The sequence below is a fragment of the Tiliqua scincoides genome, chromosome 4 (genome assembly GCF_035046505.1).
Source record: "Tiliqua scincoides isolate rTilSci1 chromosome 4, rTilSci1.hap2, whole genome shotgun sequence".
In the NCBI taxonomy this organism is placed as follows: Eukaryota; Metazoa; Chordata; class Lepidosauria; order Squamata; family Scincidae; genus Tiliqua; species Tiliqua scincoides.
Window position 1 is genome coordinate 57,070,927 of NC_089824.1, and position 26,290 is coordinate 57,097,216.

General features: G+C 42.3%; 1 protein-coding gene across 2 annotated transcripts in view; it reads right to left on the bottom strand.

The window, feature by feature from the left end:
• Nucleotides 1–26,290, bottom strand: part of LPIN2 (lipin 2) — a 50,426-nt gene that overhangs the window by 14,680 nt on the left and 9,456 nt on the right. For both annotated transcript variants that reach the window (XM_066623939.1, XM_066623940.1), the window contains exons 2-12: nucleotides 24,037–24,237; nucleotides 17,600–17,695; nucleotides 14,240–14,541; nucleotides 12,076–12,180; nucleotides 11,017–11,140; nucleotides 7,549–7,885; nucleotides 6,984–7,083; nucleotides 4,540–4,727; nucleotides 3,271–3,364; nucleotides 1,357–1,426; nucleotides 635–724 (exon numbers count right to left, since the gene is read on the bottom strand). In XM_066623939.1, the coding sequence (XP_066480036.1) occupies nucleotides 635–724; nucleotides 1,357–1,426; nucleotides 3,271–3,364; nucleotides 4,540–4,727; nucleotides 6,984–7,083; nucleotides 7,549–7,885; nucleotides 11,017–11,140; nucleotides 12,076–12,180; nucleotides 14,240–14,541; nucleotides 17,600–17,695; nucleotides 24,037–24,228 (1,698 nt within the window). In that variant the 5' untranslated portion in view covers nucleotides 24,229–24,237. The remainder of the gene's footprint in view (nucleotides 1–634; nucleotides 725–1,356; nucleotides 1,427–3,270; nucleotides 3,365–4,539; nucleotides 4,728–6,983; nucleotides 7,084–7,548; nucleotides 7,886–11,016; nucleotides 11,141–12,075; nucleotides 12,181–14,239; nucleotides 14,542–17,599; nucleotides 17,696–24,036; nucleotides 24,238–26,290) is intronic.

The following is a 26,290-nucleotide window of genomic DNA, read 5'->3' on the forward strand; positions in this document are numbered from 1 at the left end:
CTATTAAAGCACTGTACTGGCTCTCCTTTATCCATGACTTCTGTGTCTCCAAAACCGATCTCTTTTTCACTCAAAAAACACAACTTCTTTCTTGGTCCAAAAAACACAGTATCGCTCTCCTCACAACAAGCAATACTCTGCTTGTGCAAAAACACTGAAGTGGAAGGACTGTAATTGTGCAAAAAGTACAACACAGATGTCCTTAAGCTGAGACATTCTTAAGCTGGATGTCCTTAAGTCATTCTTAAATCTATGATTTTAGTATTGTACAATTGCCTTTGCTTGAACCGCAGGTGACCACTTTAAATATTATTATTATAACTGGTCACAGTGAGAAGCTGCCCCTGGGTTCAGTGTTTGTCAGTTCAGAAAGGTTCTAATATGTATAGTGGTTGGAGCTTAGGGAGCACAATGGCATGGAGTCAAGGCTTACTAACACCTTTACTAACACCCACCCCAGCTACACAATGGGTCTACACTTGTTTGTAACATCTGAAAAGGCTCACATAATGATGCATAGTGTGAACTGTACTAATATTGAGCAGAATGAAATTAAGAATTGGACTGATGAGTATGAAGAGAGTATCCATTCAGAAATTCAATTCAATATTTTTAACCAGAAAAAACATTTTACCTGTTTAACCAAACTGTCCTTCTTTCTCCAGAACCACCACCTTCCAGACTTCTTTGGCATCTTATCTTTAATCCAGGATTCGACTGTAGCCTAAACACAGTAAAATTTAGTTTGTATGCACAAGAAGATATAAGGTTGTAGCTGGTATAACATAGTATAATGTATATGTGAGTTGTTAGACTTTGATGTCTGCATGTCTTCTCATAGTGCCTATCGCATAATGTGCTTAACAGCTGCCACTGCCTGGCCTAAGTTCCACCCAGATAGTGTTGCAGGAGGCTTTTGCCAAAGCAAACTCTCTCACTCAGCAGATGCTTCTTCTCCCATGCTATTACATGAATGGGAATGTAGCTGAACCACAGTAGTATAAATGAAAAGTATACAACAAATGTTAATGTATCTGAGGTGCACAAACTAGAAGCCCCTGCCCTGTGCTGTCTGTGTGTGTAAGAGAGTGGTCTCCACGCTTAGTGAAGCAGTCTCCAGTTTAGAAGTGGTGGATGACTCTCTTACATATTGCTATTTGTCAAGCAGGTGCTTTTTACCTTCACAAAGTTTAAAGATAGACCCATCATGGTATGATCTCGCCACACCAGCTCGTTTCCACCATGTTACCACTGCAAAGAGCCTTGGGCAGGTAGACAGTACAGTCTCGCCTTCCCAGTTCTGTTTCCGTGACCCATCAAGTGGATCGCTTATTTAATATATTTGGGAGAATTCACCTGTGGTAAGCTCTTCTGGAACACCTGTAAGCTGAGAATCATGGGAGCAGCCAAAGCCCAGTTATAATACCTGTTATATAGAAGAGTTTCTTATTAGGAACATTATTACACTTAAATCCCTTCTTTCTTCTTCCAGTACAGAACTCAAGCCAACATACTTGGGGTTCTCAAGCAGTCACCCATTCAGACTTTGATTAAGACCAATGTACTGTCAACAAGGTGGCTACATAATGCGCCCCCAACAATGCCTGGGATATTACAAAATATCCCTTCAAATGCCTCACACCATTTACTGAAGGCAAAAGAAATTCTCTCATGTGCTGTAGCTTGTTCTCATTCCGAAGACAGCTCTAATAAACTTTGCTACAAACTTTCTATAGCACACCAATAGCGAACTTGTGACACACCACAACATTTTGGGTAACACATAAGTGTTCACCAAAATTCAACAACAACTGAATTTGTTTTACTTGTATTTCATTTTTGTAATGTTTTGATGTTTCTTTATATAATATATGACACCACCCATGCTTGGATTGTATTTTTTTAAATAAATGAATATGTAAAGAATTGTTTCTCTTTTGTTCAGGATGTGTATGTCTGCGACACACCAGCAGAGTCAATTTTCTGAATTTTTGACACACCGAGTCCCACAGGTTCTTTATTAATGTTATAGTACCTGCTCAGGAATTACCATATATACTTGCCTATATGTCAAAAAATTTATGCCTAAAAATAGAGCCTGAGATCCTGGTCGACTTATACCCGGTTCAATGCAGTGAGTGGGGCAGAGTCCTCTGGGAGCATCTGGGAAGCTTATGGAGGCTCAGCAGCTGTCTGGTGAAGTGGGAGGGGAGGGGCCTGGAAATGGGCTGAGAAGCAGGAAGCAGGTGGAGAAAAAGGAGAATTTTCACCAGTAATTATGGTATTCAAAGGCAGCCTCTTCTCCAGACAGAAAGAGGGGCTTCTGGGAACTGTAGTCCGTATGGGCTGCTGCTATGGAATGCAGCACATACTCCCACAAAGCCTCCCCAGTTCCCAGAAGCCCCTTTGTCTCTCTTCCAGTTTAGAGAAGAAGGGAAATGCCTCCTTCTTTTGCTGCTGCCTTTGAACATTCCTGGCAAGTTATTTGCAAAGAATTTCACCCCTCCCCAAGTTTAGGGGTCTGGTTTTTAAAACCCCAGGATGTGATCCTCATTTCCATCTGAAACAAGGTCCCAGGCTGCAATGCACCGTTACTTAAGAGTAACACCCATGGAAAGCACTGGGTCTGCTTCTGAGTAAAGAGGGTTGCAACTGTGCGCAGCTCAGTCCTTGTTGCTTGTCTCTCTGCTGTGAACTGAACAGCACGCTCCCAATTGCATGTTTTATGTTGCATGTTATATGTAGAGCCTCTGGCTTCACACACCAGGCACCTTAAAGAAGGATCTGACTAATGGTTCTACTGGTATGTTGCTTACAGGCACAACACTTACTTTGACAGTGTTTACACAAATGTTTAAAGAAGACCACAACTTTAAAACTTAATGAACAAAAATGCATCTTATGATTTTTTATTGTATTTTTAATTAATTAGAAACTGTACAGTTTTTAGGTAACAATTACTGGAAGGTTATTTTTCAGGATCTGGCTTCAGGTAAAATCAGACAAAACTATAGTCAGACACCCCCCTAAGTTTGACCCCCAACTTATCCATGGGTCATAGAAAATTCCATGATTTGGGCTCAAAACCTGCCCTCGACTTATCTGTGGGATCCACTTATAGGTGAGTGTCTGCGGTGCTTGTTTTTGGGGTGTGAAAGCATTATTAAGAAAGGGCAAAAGAAAATAGAATGTTGGCAACAATATACATACCTTGACCAATCAAATTTATTGCAATTTAATAATAAACAAATAAAATTCAGGGAATATTACCTGTTGTATATCCTTATTACCAGATTAGGATTGTCTATAAGTGCTGGATTTTCAGCAAATTCATGATAAGTAATAATATGCTCCATGAATTTTTCTGCAAAACAAGGATATTTTATCAGTTTATTAAAATATTTATGTTCTTCCTGATATACAGGAGGAGCTAGATTGTAGGTAAAATCATTATGCTCCTTTTGCAAATGCAGCATTTGGCATGCCATTTCAGATGCCAGGAGATCTTGGGATGGGCTGGAGGGAGGATAGTTTATCATGGGAAAGACTTTTTGGGCCATCACAGGGTGCAATTGGGCATTTGCCATAGTGTGTGTTCTAAAAGACAACTTGCACGCAACACACTATGAAGCTGGCCGCAGCTGCCCAACCTGAGCATGACAAATGTAACATGTGCTCTTAATTCATGCTTCCTAGTCCAGTTTGTAAAAGGGCTCAAAAACAGATACCAATACACATGTATCAGGAGAAACCAAATGACTCGTGTGTGGAGGGGAGGGTTAATAATTTAAAACTAATTTTATTTTACTCTCAGGAATTAAGAAAAGTGGCGATGGTTGTAGCTTTTGTCACAATTATACCACCATAATCTCACAAGATAATAGCAGGAGTGTTCAGCTGAGTATCCAATTCAACAGAAAGATTCCAAAAGAATGTACAATGGCACAGTTCTGTTGCAACTGTCATTCAAATGCCTTTCTGCCTCTATCTAAAAGCAATTTGTCTCTAAAATGGCTTAACTATCCTAAAAACACGTTCACTTAGTAAAAGTACCCTCTTGTTAAAAGTATAACTTAGGAATTATGTCTTAAAACAGTTTTCTGAAGGTTGTACCACTGTAAGTTTAAAAGAAGATGGCTTGCTGATCTCATCAGTGAAATTCCCTGCAACACACAGATAAATGTGTATCAAGTCAGTTTTTCACACTTATGTGCACAGTGGCGTTAAAGACCAAGAAACCAAAGAAAACATGTTAACAGTCAAATTCTCAGCCTGACAGCTTGAAATAAATCTCAATCAACTGAGCACGTTGTAGACAAGCAAGACCTCAAAGCAGCACAGATTACTCTGAAGCTCCCAGCTATAGCAAAAGCAGGCAGTACACATAGCAGCCAGCAACAAACATGGCTCAGCTAACATATGACACATGTTAGAATTTGATGCTGCAGATAGTTCATGGAACAATCATGTCTATTAAATTATGATATTAAAAATAGAGGCATCAACATCTTATTAAGAAGAAAATGGCTTCATACACACCTTTAGATATCTCTCCATTTTCACTTAGACCTCCACAAAGAGAGAGCGTGACATCAGGCAAGTCCATAGCAGAATCGGACATACACTCCGTGCCGCTGTCTGCTGCAGCGCTTCCCACCGACTGTGGTGACTGAGAACCAGACAGAGTATCGGACTCCACCCACTGTCTGGAACCAGGATCAGAATCACTGAAGACAAGAGAAGCAGGTTTTGGAATACATAGTTCTCTTATAAGCAAAGAAAAGCACACTACACAAAGGAGCATAAAGTAATAGTCTCTAGCAATCAGAGGAATTCACAATTTGTTGCTATTACTGTTTTTTTTCTGGGAAGTTTTGATTATGATCTTTCAGGTATAAGAACAATAAGAACTGATTTGTCGACTTAGGCAATATTACTTTGCATATTCCCTGTATACTTAAGGCAAGATAAGCATATCTCAGCATTCTATCATTATAAGCTATGAAAATTGTATTCATTATAAAATCAAGGCAACGTACGCCAAAGGACACCTAAATTAGTACTTGACTGGGAGGCAATATGCAATTCCATGATGGATGACTGCAAGTTTATAAGGAGGATGTGTTTGTTTAGGTCTGAATGGTTTTACTTGTGCGTTCCACCACACTGCCTTAGTTGACACCACTGGGATATATCTGGAATTTAGTACAGTAGTAGGTGGCATTTGGGGCAGATATATCAGGCATTCATCAGTTATTTCTAGCAAGTGACTGGGGAAATTTCACTTCTTGAATTTCTGCCTAGATGCATCCCTCTCCAGCTCAATATTGAGTCGAACTATCAAAACAATGTATGGGTACCTCAAATCTACTCTGTAAAGCCAACATCACACAAGATCATACACAGTCTTTACTGCTTTCACAGGGTACAGAATTTAAGGTAGCCAACTCAAATTTTCCATGCTTTTTGAAGCATGAGGTTTTTTTAAGCATGCTCTACAAGCACGAAAGTTGAAAGCAACTTAAATGTTATCTTAAACCAGCATTTCTCAACTAGTGGTACACATACTACTGGCGGTGTCTGAGCTGCTGTCCAGTGGTATGCAAAGCTGATCCTCCTCAGAAAGCTCTGCCTCTGCTGCCCAATTTTGGCTTCCGACTCAGGCAGGCAGGAGGATCAGCTTCCGACTCAGGCAAGCTATCCCTTACCAGCTGATTGACGGCAATGCTGCAGACAATCAGCTAGTGAGCTGCCAGTGATTAAGAGCACTTGCCTTCCCCGTTCCCAGGAAGCATCTGGAAGGGCTGGACTGGAAGGGGTGTCCCAGGCTTTAGGTGATACTTAAGTCACAGGTATTGGTGGAACTTAAGATAGACTGTGAGAAGTGATACATCAGGGGACAAAGGTTGAGAAACACCATCTTAAACCATAAGGGTTAAAGAGACAAATACTGCTTCCAGGTGCCAAGCAGGGCACCATGAGATAATCAACACCTGTTCATTTCTATCCATCATTAGAACTCTACTGCTTTGGAACATTGATGCAACATTAGATAATGCTGGTCAGGATGAAAGTTATAAAAAAAAGTTACCTGATCTGTTTTTAAAGCCACATGATGTTTGCATCACCTCTGCAGCATGGGCTGCCGTCAAAAACTCCACTCTGCACGGAAAGAGTTCCAGTCCTAGCAGTGCATGCTGAATAGGTTTTGTGATGGTTGCCAACATATGTGGTAGTTACTGCATTAATTAGCTGTTTGCACCACCACCACAGGGTGGTTGGGCATTTGCCATAGTGTGTGTTCTAAAAAGCCTACTTGCAGGAAGCACACTATGAAGCTGTCAGGAGCTGCTAAACCTGTAGTGATAGCAAAATGCATGACATGGCAATTCAAAATGCATGTTATGTTCTTCTTTAATGATTCAATTTTCCCTAAACTGTGAGAGGCTTGAGGATGAAAGACCAAGAGGAAGTATGGTTACACAGACCCAAGCTGAAAGCAAGCACAATATGTGATACTTTACATGCTGTGCAAATGAAGTTTAAGGCTCAGTTTCTAGTTAAACCAGAATGTTTAACTCAAGTTTTCATGTTTTCTGTGTCATGAGTAAATGTGTAGAAGCCGTAACTCTTCTTTTAAACTTAAAGGTTTTTGTTAATCCTAGAATACTTCCTCAATCAACTACCAATCAATATCCTGAGATGGAAATATATGTTCATGCTTTGCAACAGCGAAAATTATTGTTTCCTTTCACTTTTTCCTACTTTTGTAAGCTCTTGTTAGGTTCTTACACAGCTGTCTAAACTAAAAAAGATCCAACTTCTTACGCCTTTCTTTATAAGAAAGTGTTTTCCCCTTTTAAACAAGACATAATATATTATTCAATTTGGGCTCAATCCAGTTGTAAGTTAAGAAATTGCTTTTTAGATTCCTGAATGTTTCACTGTTAAATACTCAGAGTAACCTGCCACGTCTGAAATACCTTTTGGGAAAATAAAGAGCAGCAACTTCAGGTTCCAGGGCTTTCAAGTCATCCAAATATATATCATCTGGCCCTTGGTGCTGGCTTCTCTTATGTACCCCTGAAAAAGTGTTGATTTAGGTACATACATTATTCTGCAACTAAAAATGCAGTACAAACAGTTTATCTTATATAAATCCTCAATGGTAACATCTCCACATAAATGAAGTTCATTCTAGTTCATTATTATAATATTTAACAAATATCTCATCTGGTTTCTGTAAAGTTATTTTTACATGCTGCACTGCAAATGTGTGTCAGCCTCTCTTGTGCTATTCAAATACATGTTTTGATGCAAGTTAAAAAAGCAGAAGAGATTCATTTTTAATGTGAATTCACATTTTACATAATGTAATTTTAATTGTTGGTACTACTGATAAGAAAAACGTAAAAATTTAAATTCCATGTGTGAAAGCACCTAGAACTTCATAGCAATGCTTTGTTATTTATACAATTCTAAATAGTTGAAAGCAATACCAACAAATACATTTGTCATTTATCTCTGGAAAAATGATTACAAGAATACCTTTCTTCTTTGATGGAGAATCGAGTTTTGCTGGTAGTTTAGTTTCCGATGGGGAATCCACCAGTGGGCTGGGAAGAGTACCAGAATCTAACACAGGTGAATCTTGAAGAATTTCCAAAACCTGTTCTGTTGCTGAAGGAGCAAGTCGCTCTTTAATATCTAGCTCTTTCAAGAAAGGATGAGTTCTTGGCTCAGGTTTCAGAACTGTACAAACAGTATTATTCACCAAAATATCATCTTCAACTCTATCAGCACTGGATATGACCCTAAAATGAGTCTTCTCTGATGGTGTGATGGTGGCTGTTCTAGGATGTTCCAATTTTTCTTTCTTGCTAATCTGAAAAAGAACATATTGTTTGTTAAAATTGTTTTGATCTAAATCATCCATTTGATTCACCTTTAACAACTAACAGCTGCCTAACCTGTAACTGATCAATCGATAAGCCACTGAATCTAAGATTCTGCTTTTAACTATAATTAAAGCAAACTTCTTAAAATATTCTATTGAAAAGACAACTGACTGGTTTTTCAGCCCAATTTGAGTACAATGCTGTACATCTAGAGTCTCTTAAGAGATTTCAATAAAGCTTTTGTCTTTCCTAATTGTGAAATATTGACTATATTAATTTGTTTTATTAATAGGATAGACCAGCTCATCTGAACAGCATTAGCAGCAGCTGCTGCTGCAGACTTACTTTTCAAAAGATCAAAACATAACCTCACAACATCAATAGGAAGATTTATGAACAACCAACTTACATAAAAACATAAGAACAGCCCCACTGGATCAGGCCACAGGCCCATCTAGTCCAGCTTCCTGTATCTCACAGCAGCCCACCAAATGCCCCAAGGAGCACACCAGATAACAAGAGACCTCATCCTGATGCCCTCCCCTGCATCTGGCATTCTGACATCACCCATTTCTAAAATCAGGAGGTTCCGCATACACATCATGGCTTGTACCCCATAATGGATTTTTCCTCCAGAAACTTGTCCAATCCCTTTTTAAAGGCGTCTAGGCTAGACGCCAGCACCACATCCTGCGGCAAGGAGTTCCACAGACCGACCACACGCTGAGTAAAGAAATATTTTCTTCTGTCTGTCCTAACCCGCCCAACACTCAATTTTAGTGGATGTCCCCTGGTTCTGGTATTATGTGAGAGTGTAAAGAGCATCTCCCTATCCACTCTGTCCATTCCCTGCATAATTTTGTATGTCTCAATCATGTCCCCCCTCAAGCATCTCTTTTCTAGGCTGAAGAGGCCCAAATGCCGTAGCCTTTCCTCATAAGGAAGGTGCCCCAGCCCCGTAATCATCTTAGTCGCTCTCTTTTGCACCTTTTCCATTTCCAGTATGTCTTTTTTGAGATGCGGCGACCAAAACTGGACACAATACTCCAGGTGTGGCCTTACCATAGATTTGTACAACGGCATTATAATACTAGCCGTTTTGTTCTCAATACCCTTCCTAATGATCCCAAGCATAGAATTGGCCTTCTTCACTGCCACCGCACATTGGGTCGACACTTTCATCGACCTGTCCACCACCACCCCAAGATCTCTCTCCTGATCTGTCACAGACAGCTCAGAACCCATCAGCCTATATCTAAAGTTTTGATTTTTTGCCCCAATGTGCATGACTTTACACTTACTGACATTGAAGCGCATCTGCCATTTTGCTGCCCATTCTGCCAGTCTGGAGAGATCCTTCTGGAGCTCCTCACAATCACTTCTGGTCTTTACCACTCGGAAAACAAACAAACTTGGGAAAACACATTGTTTGCCCATTAATTCTGCCTTTCAAAGGCAGAATTGTAATATTGTACAATTGGTCAATACATTGTAATTGGTCAATGTAATATTGTACAATGGTTGTTGCTTAGCCACATAAATATATTAAAATTTTTGAACATAAACTTGGAAAAATGACATACAGCTGTTTGGGGACTAAAAAAAGAAAAAACCAAAAAGAAAGATATTTGGCTTTTTTTTTCCAATGAGTCATTTGATCCTATTCCCCCCCCCCAATGTTTAAAAAAACAAAACAAAACAACCTTTTAAACCAAACATTTATATTTCATAACTAAGAGACTGTGTGAAGCTTTACAGCAAAATTTTGCAAAACCCTGTTTCTTCTCTATCCAGGGCTTAATTTGAGCCAGATTTGCTAGTGACCTTCGAGAACCTCTTTTCAAAGCTCACTTCTTTACAGACTCTTTTCAGACTCACTTCTGAGTCTGCACAATATTCTGGTCAAATCAATCAGTAACCATTTGTCACCTGTTTCTTCAATAAGTGAACAAAAGGCCTTCAATTCACTAGCTTTCCTTTTCATTTCCCTATTAATCAGTTCTCAACTATTCACTTCTGAGAAGATAAATAGAAGAAGATATGGCCAAATTTATTTGATACCTGGACTATACCAATTCTCTACAACTTAATTTCAATGTGGAGATTCTTTGTTTTTTAGGTATAGAGGAGTATTCAATAACGTGTCCCAACCTCAGTCTAAAGCGGTACAGCCCTGATACAGGTTCACTATCTCAAAAACAAGTAGACCTGAGTCACTGTGGCAATTAATGACTTCAATTAAATATGCACCACTGTATAAGCACAGCCGCAAAGCCACTGCAAAACAGGATTGCCAAGTGAAGAAGCGGTGAACTGATGAAATCCCTTTTTAAATATCTTGTTTTTAAGAGGACTCATTATGGAGATCCAATATCTATCAGAAACTAGGAGTCAGCAAGTCTTATTAATATGAAATGGTGTTTGAAAATGGTGCTACTTATTTTACTTGAAAGTAAACCCATTTTGTTCAGTAAGACAGGCTGTAATCCTATCTAACTCACTGGAAACAAACACCTTTGCTTATCATATAACAAATGATATAGCTATAATGTGTCTGAAAGAGACAAAACATGGGAGGGGCCATTTGAAACACCTATTTAAATGCACCATCCCCTTGCTCACACTCATTGCAGACAGAAGCAGCTTGGAGTAGAGAGGTTGTACAGCACAGTCATTGTGGACTGAACCTTGGACTGTATGCTGCTTCAACCGATACTAACTGCCCACAACCAAATAGATCCTCTGTATGTGTAAATGATGTGTAACTGATGAAGATGTTCATACATTCTAACAGCAACTATTTGAGTTCTAATAGTTGAGGCACAGAATTCTGCAACAGGAGCCACGTACAATGGCTCCTTTTGCCTGATCACAGCTGTAAAGATTACTACCTACTGGGGATACATAATTTACCATACTGCTACAAGATACAGCTGCTTTTAGAAAAGGAGAGATAATGTACCACAAGAGGGTGCCAGCTTCATGTTACTTCTACTGGGAAAAACATTCATAACATGTGCAGCATTTCAATGCAAGGAAAAACACTAATATTTAGGATAATAAAATTATATTACATTAAGAAAAATCAACCAGAAAACATATTTACAAATGATTTTACCTTGGTGGATTCTGGAAAGCCTCCCCACGTCCACTGTATGTGAGACTCTCCTCTAAGCAAGTTCTCTGCAGATTTAATTTCTAGTTCTGAATCACTTTTAGGACAAGCTGGCTGGCTAAAAGGGCTGTCAAAGTAAAACAAAGTTGTAGTGTTTAGAGGCATTTGTTGTACAGCTCTTTTCAAGGACAGTTTTCTCCAGTTCAACAGAGTTTCACTTATTTAGCAGCAGGGCAGAAAGCCAAGCTGGGTTTTCAGACTGTGAGAAAGAAGGGACTGAAGACTAAAATCACATTAAAAGGAGTTAAACATTAGTCATGTGAAACAGAGTTCTTCATCATGTTCAAAATGTTCTCAACCTAACAGCTTTTATGAGATGCACCCCATATTCAAAAATGTTCTCTCTCTTACCAGAGCACTCATGATTGGCACACTTAAATAAAAGTGGCAAAATATGTTCTACTTAAGGTTGGTGTGCAGCAATATAAACAAATCCTGAAGATTCCCAATCAAAACATCAACTCATAGTCACAATTCAAGTAGCATTGACTGTGGTCACCAAAACCAGGCTGCTCTCTAACCTAATACTCCTTTTTTTCCTTGAGAACAAGCACAATTTATTAAGGCACAGTTAACTCCATGGAGGGAGATAAAAGGCCAGGCAGAAAACTAGCAAACCCAGCAATTTCTCCATTATAATTATCCATCCATTTCCCATCACTATCTTATCTTCCTTTACTTGCTTTGTAGGTTCCAAATATTATGCTCAGGAACTGCAGGCCTGGACCAATCTCAAGACATGAGAAAAACTACAGCACAAAAGTGCTGAACATTATATGGAAAATGCTGTTGCACAACCTGAAAACCTTATGTCAAAGGACAGGATATGTCAAGATACATACCCACAGAACTAAAGCAAGCTACAGGAACAGAGCCTCGATGCAATAGTAAAAATGTTCTTTCTTCTGTCATGTTTGTCAGAACAACACTATGAAATGTGTTAAATAAGTAATACCACCCATCATTCTGTGCATGAAAGAGTGACAGTGAAAAGGGACCTACTTCTCCAAAGGGGACCAGTCGCCATCCGACAAAGGGTAATGGTCCTTTGAGTGGTAAGTTGATTCTTTATACTCTTCACCTTTTGATGGAGAATCTGAGGAATTTCTATGGAGATAAATTCATTACACTAAAAGGGGGTTTTCTGAAACAGTTACTGTAACAGGATTTAACCAACAGCTTCAGAGGAAAATTAAATGTAAAGTAAGGGAAAGTTGTTAAGAGCCCCAGGTTGAAAATTCATTTTTAGATGCCATATTTTCAAACAAACTAGACCTGGAGGACTACTGATGCTGGCTTTGCCCACCAACACACGGATGAGTGACTCGAACCCCAGCTCTGCCAGTACAGCAACAGAGGCTTTGGCAGAGCCCTGCTTCCTTTAGGCATCACAGCTGATCACTGTTTACACCAGTGGTCTCCAAAGTGCAGACCGCTATGCAACAGGAAAGGCATCCCCTGCGTGACTGGCGCTTACTGTTCCGCTGGGGCACTATCCTTCCCTGCTGCCAAAGTGAGCTCCAGTCCACCGAGACTGCCCAGGAATCCAGGTGCAGTGGATGCTGGGCAACGGAACTTGGAAGCGGCGGGCCGGAACTCAGTTTGGAGGAGATCGGCAGTGGGAAAGGACGGCTCTCCCTTGGAACAGTAAGTGCTGTTCACAAGGGGAAGGGAAAGGCAGGGTACTGGTCTGCAGGACAGGGTGTGGAGAGCCGTGGTTTGCACAAAACACTGAGCAGCCACAGTACAGTATATAGGGAAGAACAGTCATACAATTTCACCTGCTGTTCTGAGAACTGGGAAAAGGGCTTAAAGAGTGTGTCTTTGGGAGAATGTAGCCAAGGTGCATCATTTTGGGGAAGGAGGAAAGTCAAGGACATGGAATTTCTATAGAACCTGAAGTTGCTCCCTGAGACTTCACCTACTATCAAATCCAGTTGGAGACTGTTTTCTTTGCGGAGCTAAGAATGATGACAACATCCCATCTAGTTAATTTGTAATGTAAATTAACTAGAAATTAATTTAAGAAAATATACAATAATGTAATATCTATAAACAGTGGAGTCTTCAGCTGCTACAATATACAGAACATTTTGAATTGTCAGATTTCACTGTCCTCAGAACTGGTTCTTCGCAATTTACACACTAACAGCAAACTCCAGTAGTTGAGCGCCTATCAAGTCTGCAGACAAAATGAGGCAGCCCACAGACAAAATAGTAGTTTCTATATACACACTTGAGGAACTGCCTAGATATAGTAAAGGTTAAACAAAACTCCCCAAAAAGCAGCCTGATGCTAAAGCATGCTCAGTTCTCACCAAAAGCCACAAAGTCTGCAGCACACCCCAGACAAGAGTACAGTAGGAAAGCTGCCCCAGACATCCATTCTGAGCTCTGCACTGCTTGGCCACTGCAGGACAACTCAGCAGACGATACCAACTCAAGAATATATGCCATACCCTTGGCCAGCAGGATGCTGCCGTGGTTTTGCAAGGGCGGCAAAGGCATCACCAGGGATCTTGCATTATCAGGTATATGCACAACCATTTAATGCTTTGTGGACGAAAGGGCCAAGGATGACTACCTCTGGCTGATGATTGTTAGATGTAACATGGAATGTTAGGTGCAATTGGGGGGGGCGGGGAACACAGAGGAACATGGAAAGGAGAGAGAGAGGGGAATTGACCTATTTGAGCCAACTGAGCATTTAGGTTGAACAGATGCAAAAGGATTTTACGCACAAGCCTACTGTACTTACAAATGCTAAAGGACAAATGCTAAATGCAAATGCTTGAATACAATTATATACTAATGGAGATTTTCATTTTTTGATATAATGAAAATGGAAAATTAAATGACCTATGATATCACTATGCTGATTTTAAAAAAGAACTATGATTTCATCAAAAATTACTGATAAATTAAGGAGTCCTTGTCAGCCTCTACTCTATTAGCTACTTTTGCAATTCCTTAGAGAAAACCACCTACTTTAAATTTAGTTTAAATTCCCAAAGATGACATAATTAAAAAAAAAATCAAAACAGTCCTGTGATGACTTGAATTTTCTTTTAGAATTTCACATTGTGCAATATAACGCAAATATAACTACTGAACCTTTCATAATTTAAGGGTTTCACTAAATAAGAAAGTACTTGTAAAAGTTTACTTCAGAGGCTGGGTATTTCTTTCATCATCCGAGCTCATTTCCATTTCAAAGACTTCTTCAGCTCCAGGAGCAGAGATCTGATCTTCCTTTTTGACATCTTGTTTACATTTTCTTCTTCTTCGCTTTTTTTTCTTCACTGACCCAGAAGAAAACACAGGCTCTGCTTCCACAATTTGTGGAATTTCTGAGCTTGAACACATCCTTCCATTTTCATCCAAGTTCAGCAAATGATCATCAGTATCCTTGAAGAACTGATCTTCCGTTGTTATTGGGGATGTTGCCAGATGTGCAGGAACTTTTTCCTAAAATTGTATTTGAATGTCAGTATATAAAAGTGACATATAAGTATTACCAAACTACAACAACAGCTAATACATGTGTGTCATGAACATGCACTTCTTTGCTGAGGAATATCTCCCCTTTCCTCTGAATTACAGAATTCTATATTCATTGAGACTAACCTAGGGATTCAGTCTGTCACATTCACCATTCTGCCCAGAGCTCCAAGTTATGTACCACACACCACATTTCTCCCCTAAATGTATACTGAACTCCCATGACTGCCTGGTCTCACCAGGAAAACAGTAGCCTTGATCTAAACCTTCCTGAATTCCCACTGGGTACAGGTGACACCTGGTCATTAGTTAGTTCTCCTGACTTGAGATCAAGAAATCTGAAAGCATATTCATTTTAAGCTAGTTTACAGCTTGGGGGTTTAGACTAGTAAAAATGGAATAAAAGACGATTGATCCTGTGCTATTAGTTGTAAGATACCCACCAAGACAGAAATGAAACGCTGTTGTCTGGTAAGGACATAATTCCTAAAACTGTCTTCCATTTCAGTCAAGGAAAAAAAAAAGACATTATGTGATGCTGAATTTCTGTAAGTGCCTCAAACAGATTGAAAAACACAGTTAAATCTGTATTTACTTATTTTGAGTTTTGCCTCTTGAACTCATGTATAGAACGTGACTGTTTTTTGGGGGTCCTATTTCACTCCCATTGTCTTGTTTTGACCTGTTTTTTTTTTTTTTTTTTTTTTTTGGCACCCCTAGCTCTGACCTAGTGCTCTACCTTTTTTTTTTAAACAACGGGCTAGGGAGGGATTCAAACCTCTGACCTCGTGCTCCACAGCCCAGCACTCTTTCCATTGGGCTATAGGAAAACCTGTAGTCAAAGTGCTCAGAACTAATATATAAGGTCTTGAGCCCAGTTGGTGGCCATCAGCGCCTCAAGTATTAGTTCCAAACATTTTGAGTCTAAGAGTTCCTATGGCTCAAAGTGCTGGTCTGTGGAGCCAGAGGCTAGGGGTTCAAATCCCTATGAGGAAGAAATTTTTTTTTTTTTTAAGGAGGGGAGGTGCTCCATGGCTGCAAAATATAAACGTTGGTTGCCAGTTGCCAAAAGGGGGGCCAGTTGAGGCTGCAAAACTCCTCAAAGTTCAGTTTATAAACAAACAAACAAACAAATAAAAGATTAACAAGTTGTGAGTTCCTGCAACTTTTTTTTTTTTTTTTTTACACACAAAAAAAGCACTGGTACTACCCACAAAAAGGGCTTGAGAGTGCATGGAAGAAGAGAAGCAAGTATGTTTGGCCCTGCCCTCCCACACAATCTTCAGGGAGCCCAGCAAGAAGTCTGTCAAAAGACAAACACTCACAGTGGGTTCAAGGTATGCATCAAGGTCTCGCTTGGGTTGCTTGTGGCAGGTTAAAACTATCTTACATACATGACAGTGGCATGACGTATGTAAGATCTGATGTGATTAGACAGGAGGGAGAAACACAGATTCATGGAGGTGAACACGATCTGTCTCAGCACTACTATGGAGATCACTACAGTATGTAATATTGACTGTCTCATAGTTGAATGTGAACAGTCCCAGAGGTTTTTGTGAATGCCTGAAAACAGAAGAAACATTCTCCTCTTTGGAGCACGTGCAAGTGAATGGAGATAATCACTCTTAGGCAGATGTCAACATTCACAAATGTGTCTTCATGTTTTTGACCATTACAATTTTTTTAATGAGATTGTAAGTATTCACTTATAATGACACTGAAATGATTAATGATCTGCCTGATAGGCTGCAGCTGAATAAAGCTGTTCTCACCTAACGTTTCATCTACTGCTTTGGTAGGCATTTTCAAAGGACAAAGCTACAGTAAGTAGCTCTTCAAACTACCCAATATCTAATGGGACTTTAAGGTCAGAACATGAGTTACATCAGTTATACTGGGTAGTTTGAAGAGCTGCTTGCTGTAGCTTCCTCCTTTGAAAATGCCTACCACGTAGTAGGCGAAACATTATGCTGTGGTCAGATAAAGCTGTTCTCCTCCATCAGCCCGAACATTGTTCATTTCAGTGTCACAAATGCTGGCCGTGAAAGCCTTAGTATTCACATATAATGTCAACATTCACAAAATGAGAACATTCACTAAAACATACAAATATGCCAGCTTCATTTGTGCAGATAGAAAGCTACAGAAGTTTAAGCAGTTTTGGCTTTTTACTGCTACTTTTCCCATTTCCAAGGTTTTAACAACTGAAAGATGTTTTGTTTCTTTTGTAATCCAAATACTACAGCAGAAATTGAAACTAGCTGCAACCATGGCTCTTCAATGTGCCTCCTACTTTAAACCAAGAACCAGGCTTGGAGCCGTAACTCTGAATAACAACCCTATTGCACAAATGGTGAAAGGCTGAACTCATACAAATTCAAAGATAATAGAGTGTATCCAGCTTTTATGGTAAACAGCATATATTCTAAAGTAATAACTGCTATCAATCAGTGGCCTCTAAACAATAATTCTCACTCAAAGAAATAGTTTAGTTTGTATCTGACTTGTTTCCTGAAGTACAGTCAGTTACCAGTAGCGAACAAGGTTATTACCGATTATAAGTATTAGGGAGCAATACTAACCCACTTTCCAGCTCTTTCCAACACAAGGGTAATGCGACTTTGAGGTAAGGGAACAAAACATTGCCATACCTCGAGGAGGCCTCCATGATTTCCCCCCAACCGCAGGATGCACACATGCTCCACTGGCACAGCTATTCCAGTGCTGGAAAGTTGGGTTAGGATTGCGCACTTAATCTAACAACATGAAACCAACCAACCCAGTAGAAAAACAAAATGAAAGTGAGGTACAGGTACTAGCAGAATGCCTAGTTCTACAATCTAAGCACCACAATTATTTGCCATTCTAATGCTGTGTAAATCAAGTTATAAATAATAAATACTAATACTTACAAAATCAGCTACAGCCATGGAAAATCTAAGTAAGCAAACTGGAAGTGCTTAGGAGAAACCATTAAGATGCACAACAGGATTCTGCCAAGTTTTATGCTCATATTACTTACAAACATTTCTTCTGTTTCCTGCACAAAAAAAGCTTCCCCATTGTCACCCAGTTTCATATGAAGATCAACTGCTTCTCCATTAATTTCAATATCAATCTGTGAGAAAAAATCAATGGGCTTATTATAGCAGTTGCAAGAAAAAAAATCAATCCAAAAGATGAAATCATATCTGCTTCCCTATGAGACACTCCCGCTGTGCCCCCAAATCATTTGAGCCAAATGAGTGATCAGTAGTTCCACTGTAATATACCTTCTGATGCCTCTCTATCTTCACAGCTCAAGTACACCTGACCCAACCCCACAAAACTCAGCCACAAGCAGACTGAACTTGGAAAGGTGGTAGAAGGGAGCACGACCACCTGTATGCCCCAGTTCAGGTTAGTGAGACTGAAGGAGGAAAGAGAAGTAACAGTGCCACCTCCAGAAGAGGACTGAACCACACCCCTTTAGAATCAGTGAAGGAGGACAAGAAATAATGAACAAATGAGTTGTGTGAAGTCCCGGCTATGCTGTAATACTTTATAGACTGAATACAGCCTGCAGGCGAAGAGTCATTTACTGTTGAAACTACAAGGAACTAGTCATTCCTTGACATCTACCTGAACAGAATTTGCTTGCATGTCTGTCTGGAGCAACAATCTTAATTAAAATTGAGTCACATGATTCATATTTCATTGTTCATTCCACCACAGTTCTTAAACAGTTCAAGGTAACCATGGAAGGCAGCTGCAGCGCTCCATAAAGAGGAATGGTCAAGGACTCCTACGTAATCAGAGTAGACCTAGGGCAGGGGTCGGCAACCTTAAACATTCAAAGAGCCATTTGGACTCGTTTTCTGGAGAAAATAAAACCTCGGGAGCCACAAAACCCTTTTGACATCTAAAATGAAGATAACACTGCATATACAGTTTTTTTTACCTTTATGATCTGCTTCAAGCTCCCCTTCCTGTGCTAACCAGACAATATACTTATTGTCAAGATAGATATATCTTGACTGAGGGCCCAATCCTATCTAATTTTCCAGCACTGATGCAGCCCAGGCATAAGGAAACAAATGTTCCCATACCTTGAGGAGGCCTCTGTGACTGATTCCCCACTACAAGATGCAGTGCATGCCCCATTAGAATGGCTGCACCAACACTGGAAAACCGGATAGGATTGGGCCCGGAGACGGCACTCTGAGGCACACACAGGGTGACCAGATGTCATAACAATAAAAGAGGACAAGTCACCCCAAAATGTAGGATACTGAAGAAAAATGTAGGACCACAAAATAAAAGCTAAAAACACTCATCTATATTGATTATATATTGATCAATATATAGATTATATATTTATTATATATTGTATTATTGATCTCATGTGCCTAATTTAAAATTACTTATTATTGAATTTAAAACTATATTACATATAATTTATTAATTACAAGAGGGGATGCGTTGCCTGCTCACAGGGAAAAGCAGGACATTTAAGTTCTTTTCCAGGACATGGGGCTAAAAAATAGGACATGTCCTGGAAAAAGAGGACTTCTGGTCACCCTGGGCACACACTGGGACAGTGCATCCTAAGACGGCACCCTTGAATTTAGCACTCTTCATTTTCCCCAGGTCAACCCCCATCTTTCTTGCTCCTGAAAGAGCACCCCTTTTTAAGGCTCTCACAGCCCCATCTCTGCCCTCCTGCTCCCCATGGCACCCCAGAAAAGCAAGGTAAAGATGGAGTTACACAGGAAGCCCTTCCACAGCCTCCCTCTTCCCCACCCACCCACCCTTGCAAAGTCAACACTCCCCCCCCTCCCACTGCTCTGCCTCACCTATTGCCCTACAAGACAAAAGTTAGGTCATCCCCATTGCCTCACTGTGCCTAGCCCCACCCCACAGCTGTGTGCACAGGAGATGCCCACAAGGGGACTGTAGGCGCCTTCTGCCCTCTCCTGGGAGCTGCCCCTGCCTCCCCCCACCCAGGCAGCCCTACCTGGGCTCCCCCTCCTGCCTCTGCACCCCCCACCGACCCCCCACTGGAAGCCCACCCGCCTGCCGCCCCCACCCCTTGCCAGCCACACTCAGGGTGGCAGGAAGCCAGGAGGGGAGCCTGGCTGCTGTCAGCCACACTCACCATATACACGACGTAGAGGGCGCACAGTGCATTACAGGAGCAGGCGAAGCCCCAGCACACCATCTTCCCAGGCAGGAGCAGCCAAGCCCCCCTTTCCCTCCCCCGCAGCACAAAATCTCCCACTCCCCCCCCCCAAGGGGAAAGCAGCAGCCGCCCGTCCTGCTCCTTTAAATCCCAGCCTGCAGGAGCCAGAGCAGCAGCCGCCAGTCCTGCTCCTTTAAATCCCAGCCTGCAGGAGCAGAGCAGCAGCCACCCGTCCTGCCCCTTTAAATCCCAGCCTGCAGGAGCCAGAGCAGCAGCCGCCAGTCCTGCCCCTTTAAATCCCAGCCTGCAGGAGCCAGAGCAGCAGCCACCCGTCCTGCCCCTTTAAATCACAGCCTGCAGGAGCCAGAGCAGGTGGCTGAAAGAGGCGCATGCGGCTCTAAAAACACAGGTTGCCAATCCCAGACCTAGGGGATTATTCTCTCAGCGCATGCATTCACTTCAGCCACCAACCCGTTCACTGGTTAGAAGTTTATATGGGTGACAACATTTACAGTGAAATCCTATGCGCACCTACTCAGAAGCAAGTCACAACATGTTCAATGGGGCTTATTCCCACGGAAGTGTGATTAGGATTTCACCAACTAATGTGCTCTGAAATCACTTAATATGTAAGATTCAGAATAAAAGCTTCTGAGCATTACTACTACCTCAGATGTGAGCAGAAATGTCATTATAATTACAACTGAAGTGATCTTTTTGTTTTGTTTCCCAAAGTACTGCAGATAGATACACCAGATGGAGCAAAATACCATACCCCTTTCCATCATATCTATGATTGAAGGGTTGGATCGCCTACTCCCAGGTCACATGGCCTTCAATGGCTAATCAGAAGCATGGGAACAAGGCTTTAAATGATCCATGCTCTGCTTCTTCCACTCTTCAGTGGACATCATACAATGTCCTAGGTAATGTATAATACACAGAACATAAAATTGAGATTCGTGTTGGCTTTGCGGTCAGAAATACCCTGCTGGAATCCATCATCCCACCTACTGTGGGAAGTGAAAGAATTTTGTCCCTGCAGCTCCAGTCATCAGCAGGACCTGTCACTCTCATCAGTGCTTATGCACCGACTCTGTCGTCTCCAGCAGAAGCCAAAGACAAATTCTATGATGACCTTGCCACCACTATCAAGAAGATCTCCGTAAAAGAGCCATTGTTCATCCTCGGCGATTTCAATGCTAGAGTTGGTGCTGATAACAGTTCGTGGCCCACTTGCTTAGGTCAGTTCGGCACTGGGAAGATGAACGAAAATGGCCAACGCCTGCTAGAGTTTTGCTGTCATCACGGTCTCTGTGTCAGCAACACGTTCTTCAACACGAAGCCCCAACATAGAGTCTCTTGGAGACACCCAAGATCAAAGCACTGGCACCAGCTCGACCTGATTCTCTCCAGACGCTCCAGCCTTCCCAGCATCAAGATCACACGCAGCTATCAGGGTGCTGCCTGCGACACCGACCACTCCCTGGCGTGCAGCAGAGTGAAACTGCAAACAAAGCGACTGTACCACACGAAAAAGGAAGGAAGACCTCACATTGATACCAGCAAGACCCGGGATCAGAGAAAAGTGGAGGAATTTGCATAATCGCTTGAGGAATCTCTTCCAGGCCCGGACGATGCAAACACATCCAACAGATGGGAACATTTCAAGAATGCCGTTTACAACACCGCCTTGTCCATATTTGGCAAGAAGACCAACAAGACGGCAGACTGGTTTGAAGCCCAGTCTGAAGAGTTGACACCAGTCATTGAGGAAAAGAGGAGAGCTCAAGCAGCACACAAGGCCTGTCCCAGTGAGCGCAACCTGCAGGTCCTCTGAGTTGCTCGCAGCAAAGTCCAGCAGACTGCCAGGAGATGTGCTAACGACTACTGGCTCCAGCTCTGCTCCCAGATACAGATAGCAGCTGATACAGGCAACATCAAGGGGATGTATGACAGTATCAAGCAGGCCCTAGGTCCAACGCAGAAGAGAATTGCCCCTCTGAAGTCTGCCACAGGCGAGATCATCCAGGATCGGGCGCAGCAGATGGAACGCTGGGTGCAGCACTACTCTGAGCTATATTCCAGAGAAAATGTAGTCACCGAAGAAGCGCTGAACAACATTGAGTGCCTGCCTGTGCTGGAGGAGCTTGACAATGAACCAACCCTAGAAGAACTTCACGTGGCCCTGGACTCCCTTGCCTTTGGCAAGGCACTTGGAAAAGACAGCATCCCCGCTGAAGTCCTAAAGTGCTGCAAAGAGATCATTGTCACTGAGCTGCATGAAATCCTCCGTCTCTGCTGGAGAGAAGGTGGAGTACCTCAAGACATGAGGGATGCAAACATCATCACGCTGTACAAGAACAAAGGTGACAGGGGTGACTGCAACAATTACCGTGGCATCTCTCTCCTTAGCGTTATAGTAAAGTTGTTTGCCAGAGTTGCACTAAAGAGGCTCCAGGTACTTGCAGAGAGTGTCTATACAGAATTGCAGTGCGGATTCCGAGCCAACAAGTCCACCACTGATATGGTATTCTCCCTCAGACAACTGCAGGAGAAATGCAGGGAACAACGACAGCCACTCTTTATAGCCTTCATAGATCTCACAAAGGCTTTCGACCTGGTCAGCAGGGACGGCCTCTTCAAGATTCTCCCCAAGATCAGATGTATACCCAGGCTCCTCAGCATTATCAGATCTTTCCACAAGGACATGAAAGGCACTGTTGTCTTCAATGGCTCCACATCAGACCTCTTTGACATCCGAAGTGGAGTGAATCAGGGCTGTGTTCTTGTGCCAACCCTGTTTGGGATTTTCTTTGCTGTCCTGCTGAAGCATGCCTTTGGAACTGCAACAGAAGGCATCTATCTCCGGACCAGATCAGACGGAAAGCTCTTCAACCTCTCCAGACTGAAAGCAAAGTCCAAAGTCCAGCTGAAATGTCTGCGTGACTTCCTCTTTGCCAACGATGCAACTGTCACTACCCACTCTGCCAAAGATCTCCAGCAGCTCATGGATCGTTTTAGCAAGGCCTGCCAAGATTTTGGACTGACAATCAGACTGAAGAAAACACAGGTCATGGTTCAGAATGTGGACTCACCTCCCTGCAACTAGAGGTTGTCCATGACTTTGTGTACCTTGGCTCAACGATCTCCTACACTCTTTCTCTAGATACTGAGCTAAACAAACGCATCGGTAAAGCAGCTACCACGTTTTCCAGACTCACAAAGAGAGTCTGGTCCAACAAGAAGCTGACGGAACATACCAAGATCCAGGTCTACAGAGCTTGCGTCCTGAGTACACTTCTGTACTGCAGCAAGTCATGGACTCTTCGCTCACAACAGGAGAGGAAACTGAACGCTTTCCACATGTGCTGCCCACGACGCATTCTCGGCATCACCTGGCAGGACAAAGTTCCAAACAACACAGTCCTGGAACATGCTGGAATCCCTAGCATGTATGCACTGCTGAAACAGAGATGCCTGCGTTGGCTCGGTCATGTGGTGAGAATGGATGATGACCGGATCCCAAAGGATCTCCTCTATGGAGAACTCGTGCAAGGAAAGCGCCCTACAGGTAGACCACAGCTGCGATACAAGGACATCTGCAAGAGGGATCTGAAGGCCTTAGGAGTGGACCTCAACAAGTGGGAAACCCTGGCCTCTGAGCAGCCCGCTTGGAGGCAGGCTGTGCAGCATGGCCTTTCCCAGTTTGAAGAGACACTCGGCCAACAGACTGAGGCAAAGAGGCAAAGAAGGAAGGCCCATAGTCGGGGAGACAGACCAGGGACAGACTGCACTTGCTCCCAGTGTGGAAGGGATTGTCACTCCCGAACTGGCCTTTTCAGCCACACTAGATGCTGTTCCAGAACCACCTTTCAGAGCACGATACCATACTCTTTCGAGACTGAGGGTTGTCAACAATGTAAAATTGAGATGGTGAGACCTTCAAGTGACCCTTCGGGTATTTTAAGTTGTTTATGCCCATTATTCATCCATTATAATTTAAAATTGGCTTCACTTGAATATGATATTGTCAAGAAGTTACCAAACTAAGACAAAAAACCAAAAGCTTGGTTTTGATCATCCATGATGCAACATACACATCCCAGAGGCTCATCACAAACTCCAAACCAGGAAACAAATGTTTTGCAAATATGCCTCAAGCTCTCATTGTACTCTAAAGACTATTTTTTTAATTTAAAAGTATGTGTAAGATTAATATTAATATTATATTATAGACAAAATTTGGAGTAATTTTCCTTCTACAGCCCCCCCCCCCCATCAGTTACTATACTCACCACTTTTTCCTTGGAACGCAAGACACCAAGCTTCCCAAATCGGACGTGGAATGGCGAGCAGAGGTATGTACCATCCTGTTGCTGAACCACAATTACATCGATGCATCCTGAAAGTGTAGCCTGGTTAATGCCTTTGTATAGTTCCTTCACAGTACCGAGAACTTGTCCTGCAAGTTGTCCCACGTAATTCATACTTCAAGGCTACAAAAATATGCAAAGAAAAGGTTGATTGAAACTACCGCTTTAAAATGTAGGGAGAAACAATTTAAGATCCTCTTTCACGCCCCAGTATAACACAACACAACACCACACAGTTCGGTAACAGACTGCATTGTTCTACGAAAACTGATTTGAACAATTCATTCAATAACTGTACCTGGATATTATTTTGTAAGCAACTGCAGATTGGGGCTAAAAGGTTAAATGGTCTGCAGGCATCCCCAGGTCATCAGAAGTGAAAGTGGAGCAATCGTGCTCCACCTCTGCAAAACCGGAAGTGGAGCGTGATCGCTCCACTTTCACGTCTAACTAGCTGGGGAGCCCTGCAGACGCTTGCGCAAGGCTGCTGCAGGGACTGGTGAGTGCATCCCAGTCCCTGCAGCCCTCCTGAGCGGCGCAATCCTGGGGATCGTGTCGCTGCCTTCCCCTCCGCCCCCGCTGCCTCTGTAATGGAAGATCAGAAGATCATCAGGTGGATGATGTGGTGTTGACAGTGATCCCATGTTTTGACAGCAGGTTGACAGCTCTGGGAAGGGCAGGGCTGGCTCCACAGCTGTAATCAATCAAGGCCAATGGAGACTGATGGACACCTGAGCTTCATTTGGCCTTGATGGGACTTTGAATGGACATGGACTGAAGGGATGGCTCACCTGTGCCTAATTTGCTCTTAACAAGGGGGCTGCAGGATAAAAGGCAGCTTCAGAAAGAGCCAAGAGCTACCTGACCCAGACCTACGGGACGACCCACACCTACAGGACGGATACATAGGAGAAAGGGACTGCCAGGACTCTGCTGGAGGACACAGAAGAGAGGACTGCCAGGACCCTGCTGGAGGAGACACTCTGCTGGAGAAGACACAGAGGAGCGACTCTGCTTTGGAGACTGGATTGGACTTGGAATGGAGACTTGGACCTTTACCCACTAAGTTAAGTGGAGTTTTGGGGAGGGAAAGCCTCTGGACAAGAGGAAGTGCAGGGAGTGCCTGTGTTTATAGCAATAAATTTGGTTAATTGCTATAGATAAGGAGTTCTGTGTTCATTCCTTTGCACACCACAACTGTTGTTATTTCTAGAGATAAGGATGTTTCTAGAGATAAGGATGTGTTAATTAGCCAAAAAAGTGGGCATTGGGAGACAAAACATTTTTGGGACAAGACAAATTAGTGTAGTTGGCAGGATAGGGAAAATCGGATGGGACAGCCTTCCCCCTGCCCCCGCAAGGACTTACAGCTGTGCAAACTTTCCTAGAGAGTTTGAAAACCGTTGACTTAGATGTACCCTAAAAAATATGGAATGGCAATGGTGCCCTACAGAACTACTAAGCACTAGTACACAATTCTACTCAACACAGTATTATTGACTATTGCCGTGCAAATGGCAAGTTAATTTCCTCTTAAAAATGGAAATTAAGTTTTATACAATATCTCAAAACAGAAGAAGACTGTTCATTTTGCATGACAGTTCTAATTCATGATGATAGTAAGTTACACTACGGGTCCAGCCTTGTTATACATGGATTTTTTATACACGGATTTGACTCAACACAAATGGCCACTGCAAATGAGAAGGAATGTGCTGATCTCTGGAGAAGGGGAAAAATGCATCCTTTTAAAATCAGTTTAAAAAACTGAACAGTCCTTTAACAATAGCGTCCTTAATGGGGGGGCAGCTGGCTGACAATCCATCAATCCTTCTCTCTCCAGGTGACCCCTCCCTTCCCCCTGAACACATAACAACAACAACAACAACAACAACAACAACAGGTATTTATATACCGCCTTTCTTGGTCTTTATTCAAGACTTTATTCAAGGCGGTTTACATAGGCAGGCTTTATTAAATCCCTATTAAAAAGGGATTTTTACAATTGCAAAGAAGGTTCTTTCTTTCAAGAACGACTACATTCAAGGTGTTTCATTCCGATCTGGCTTCACATTCTGGCCTCCATCCTCCCATGCTCAGAGCAGATGGAATTGCTCGGCTTCAGCTTGTCAGCTGCTCCAAGGTCGCACGGTGCCGGTGGCCTCGAACTGGCGAC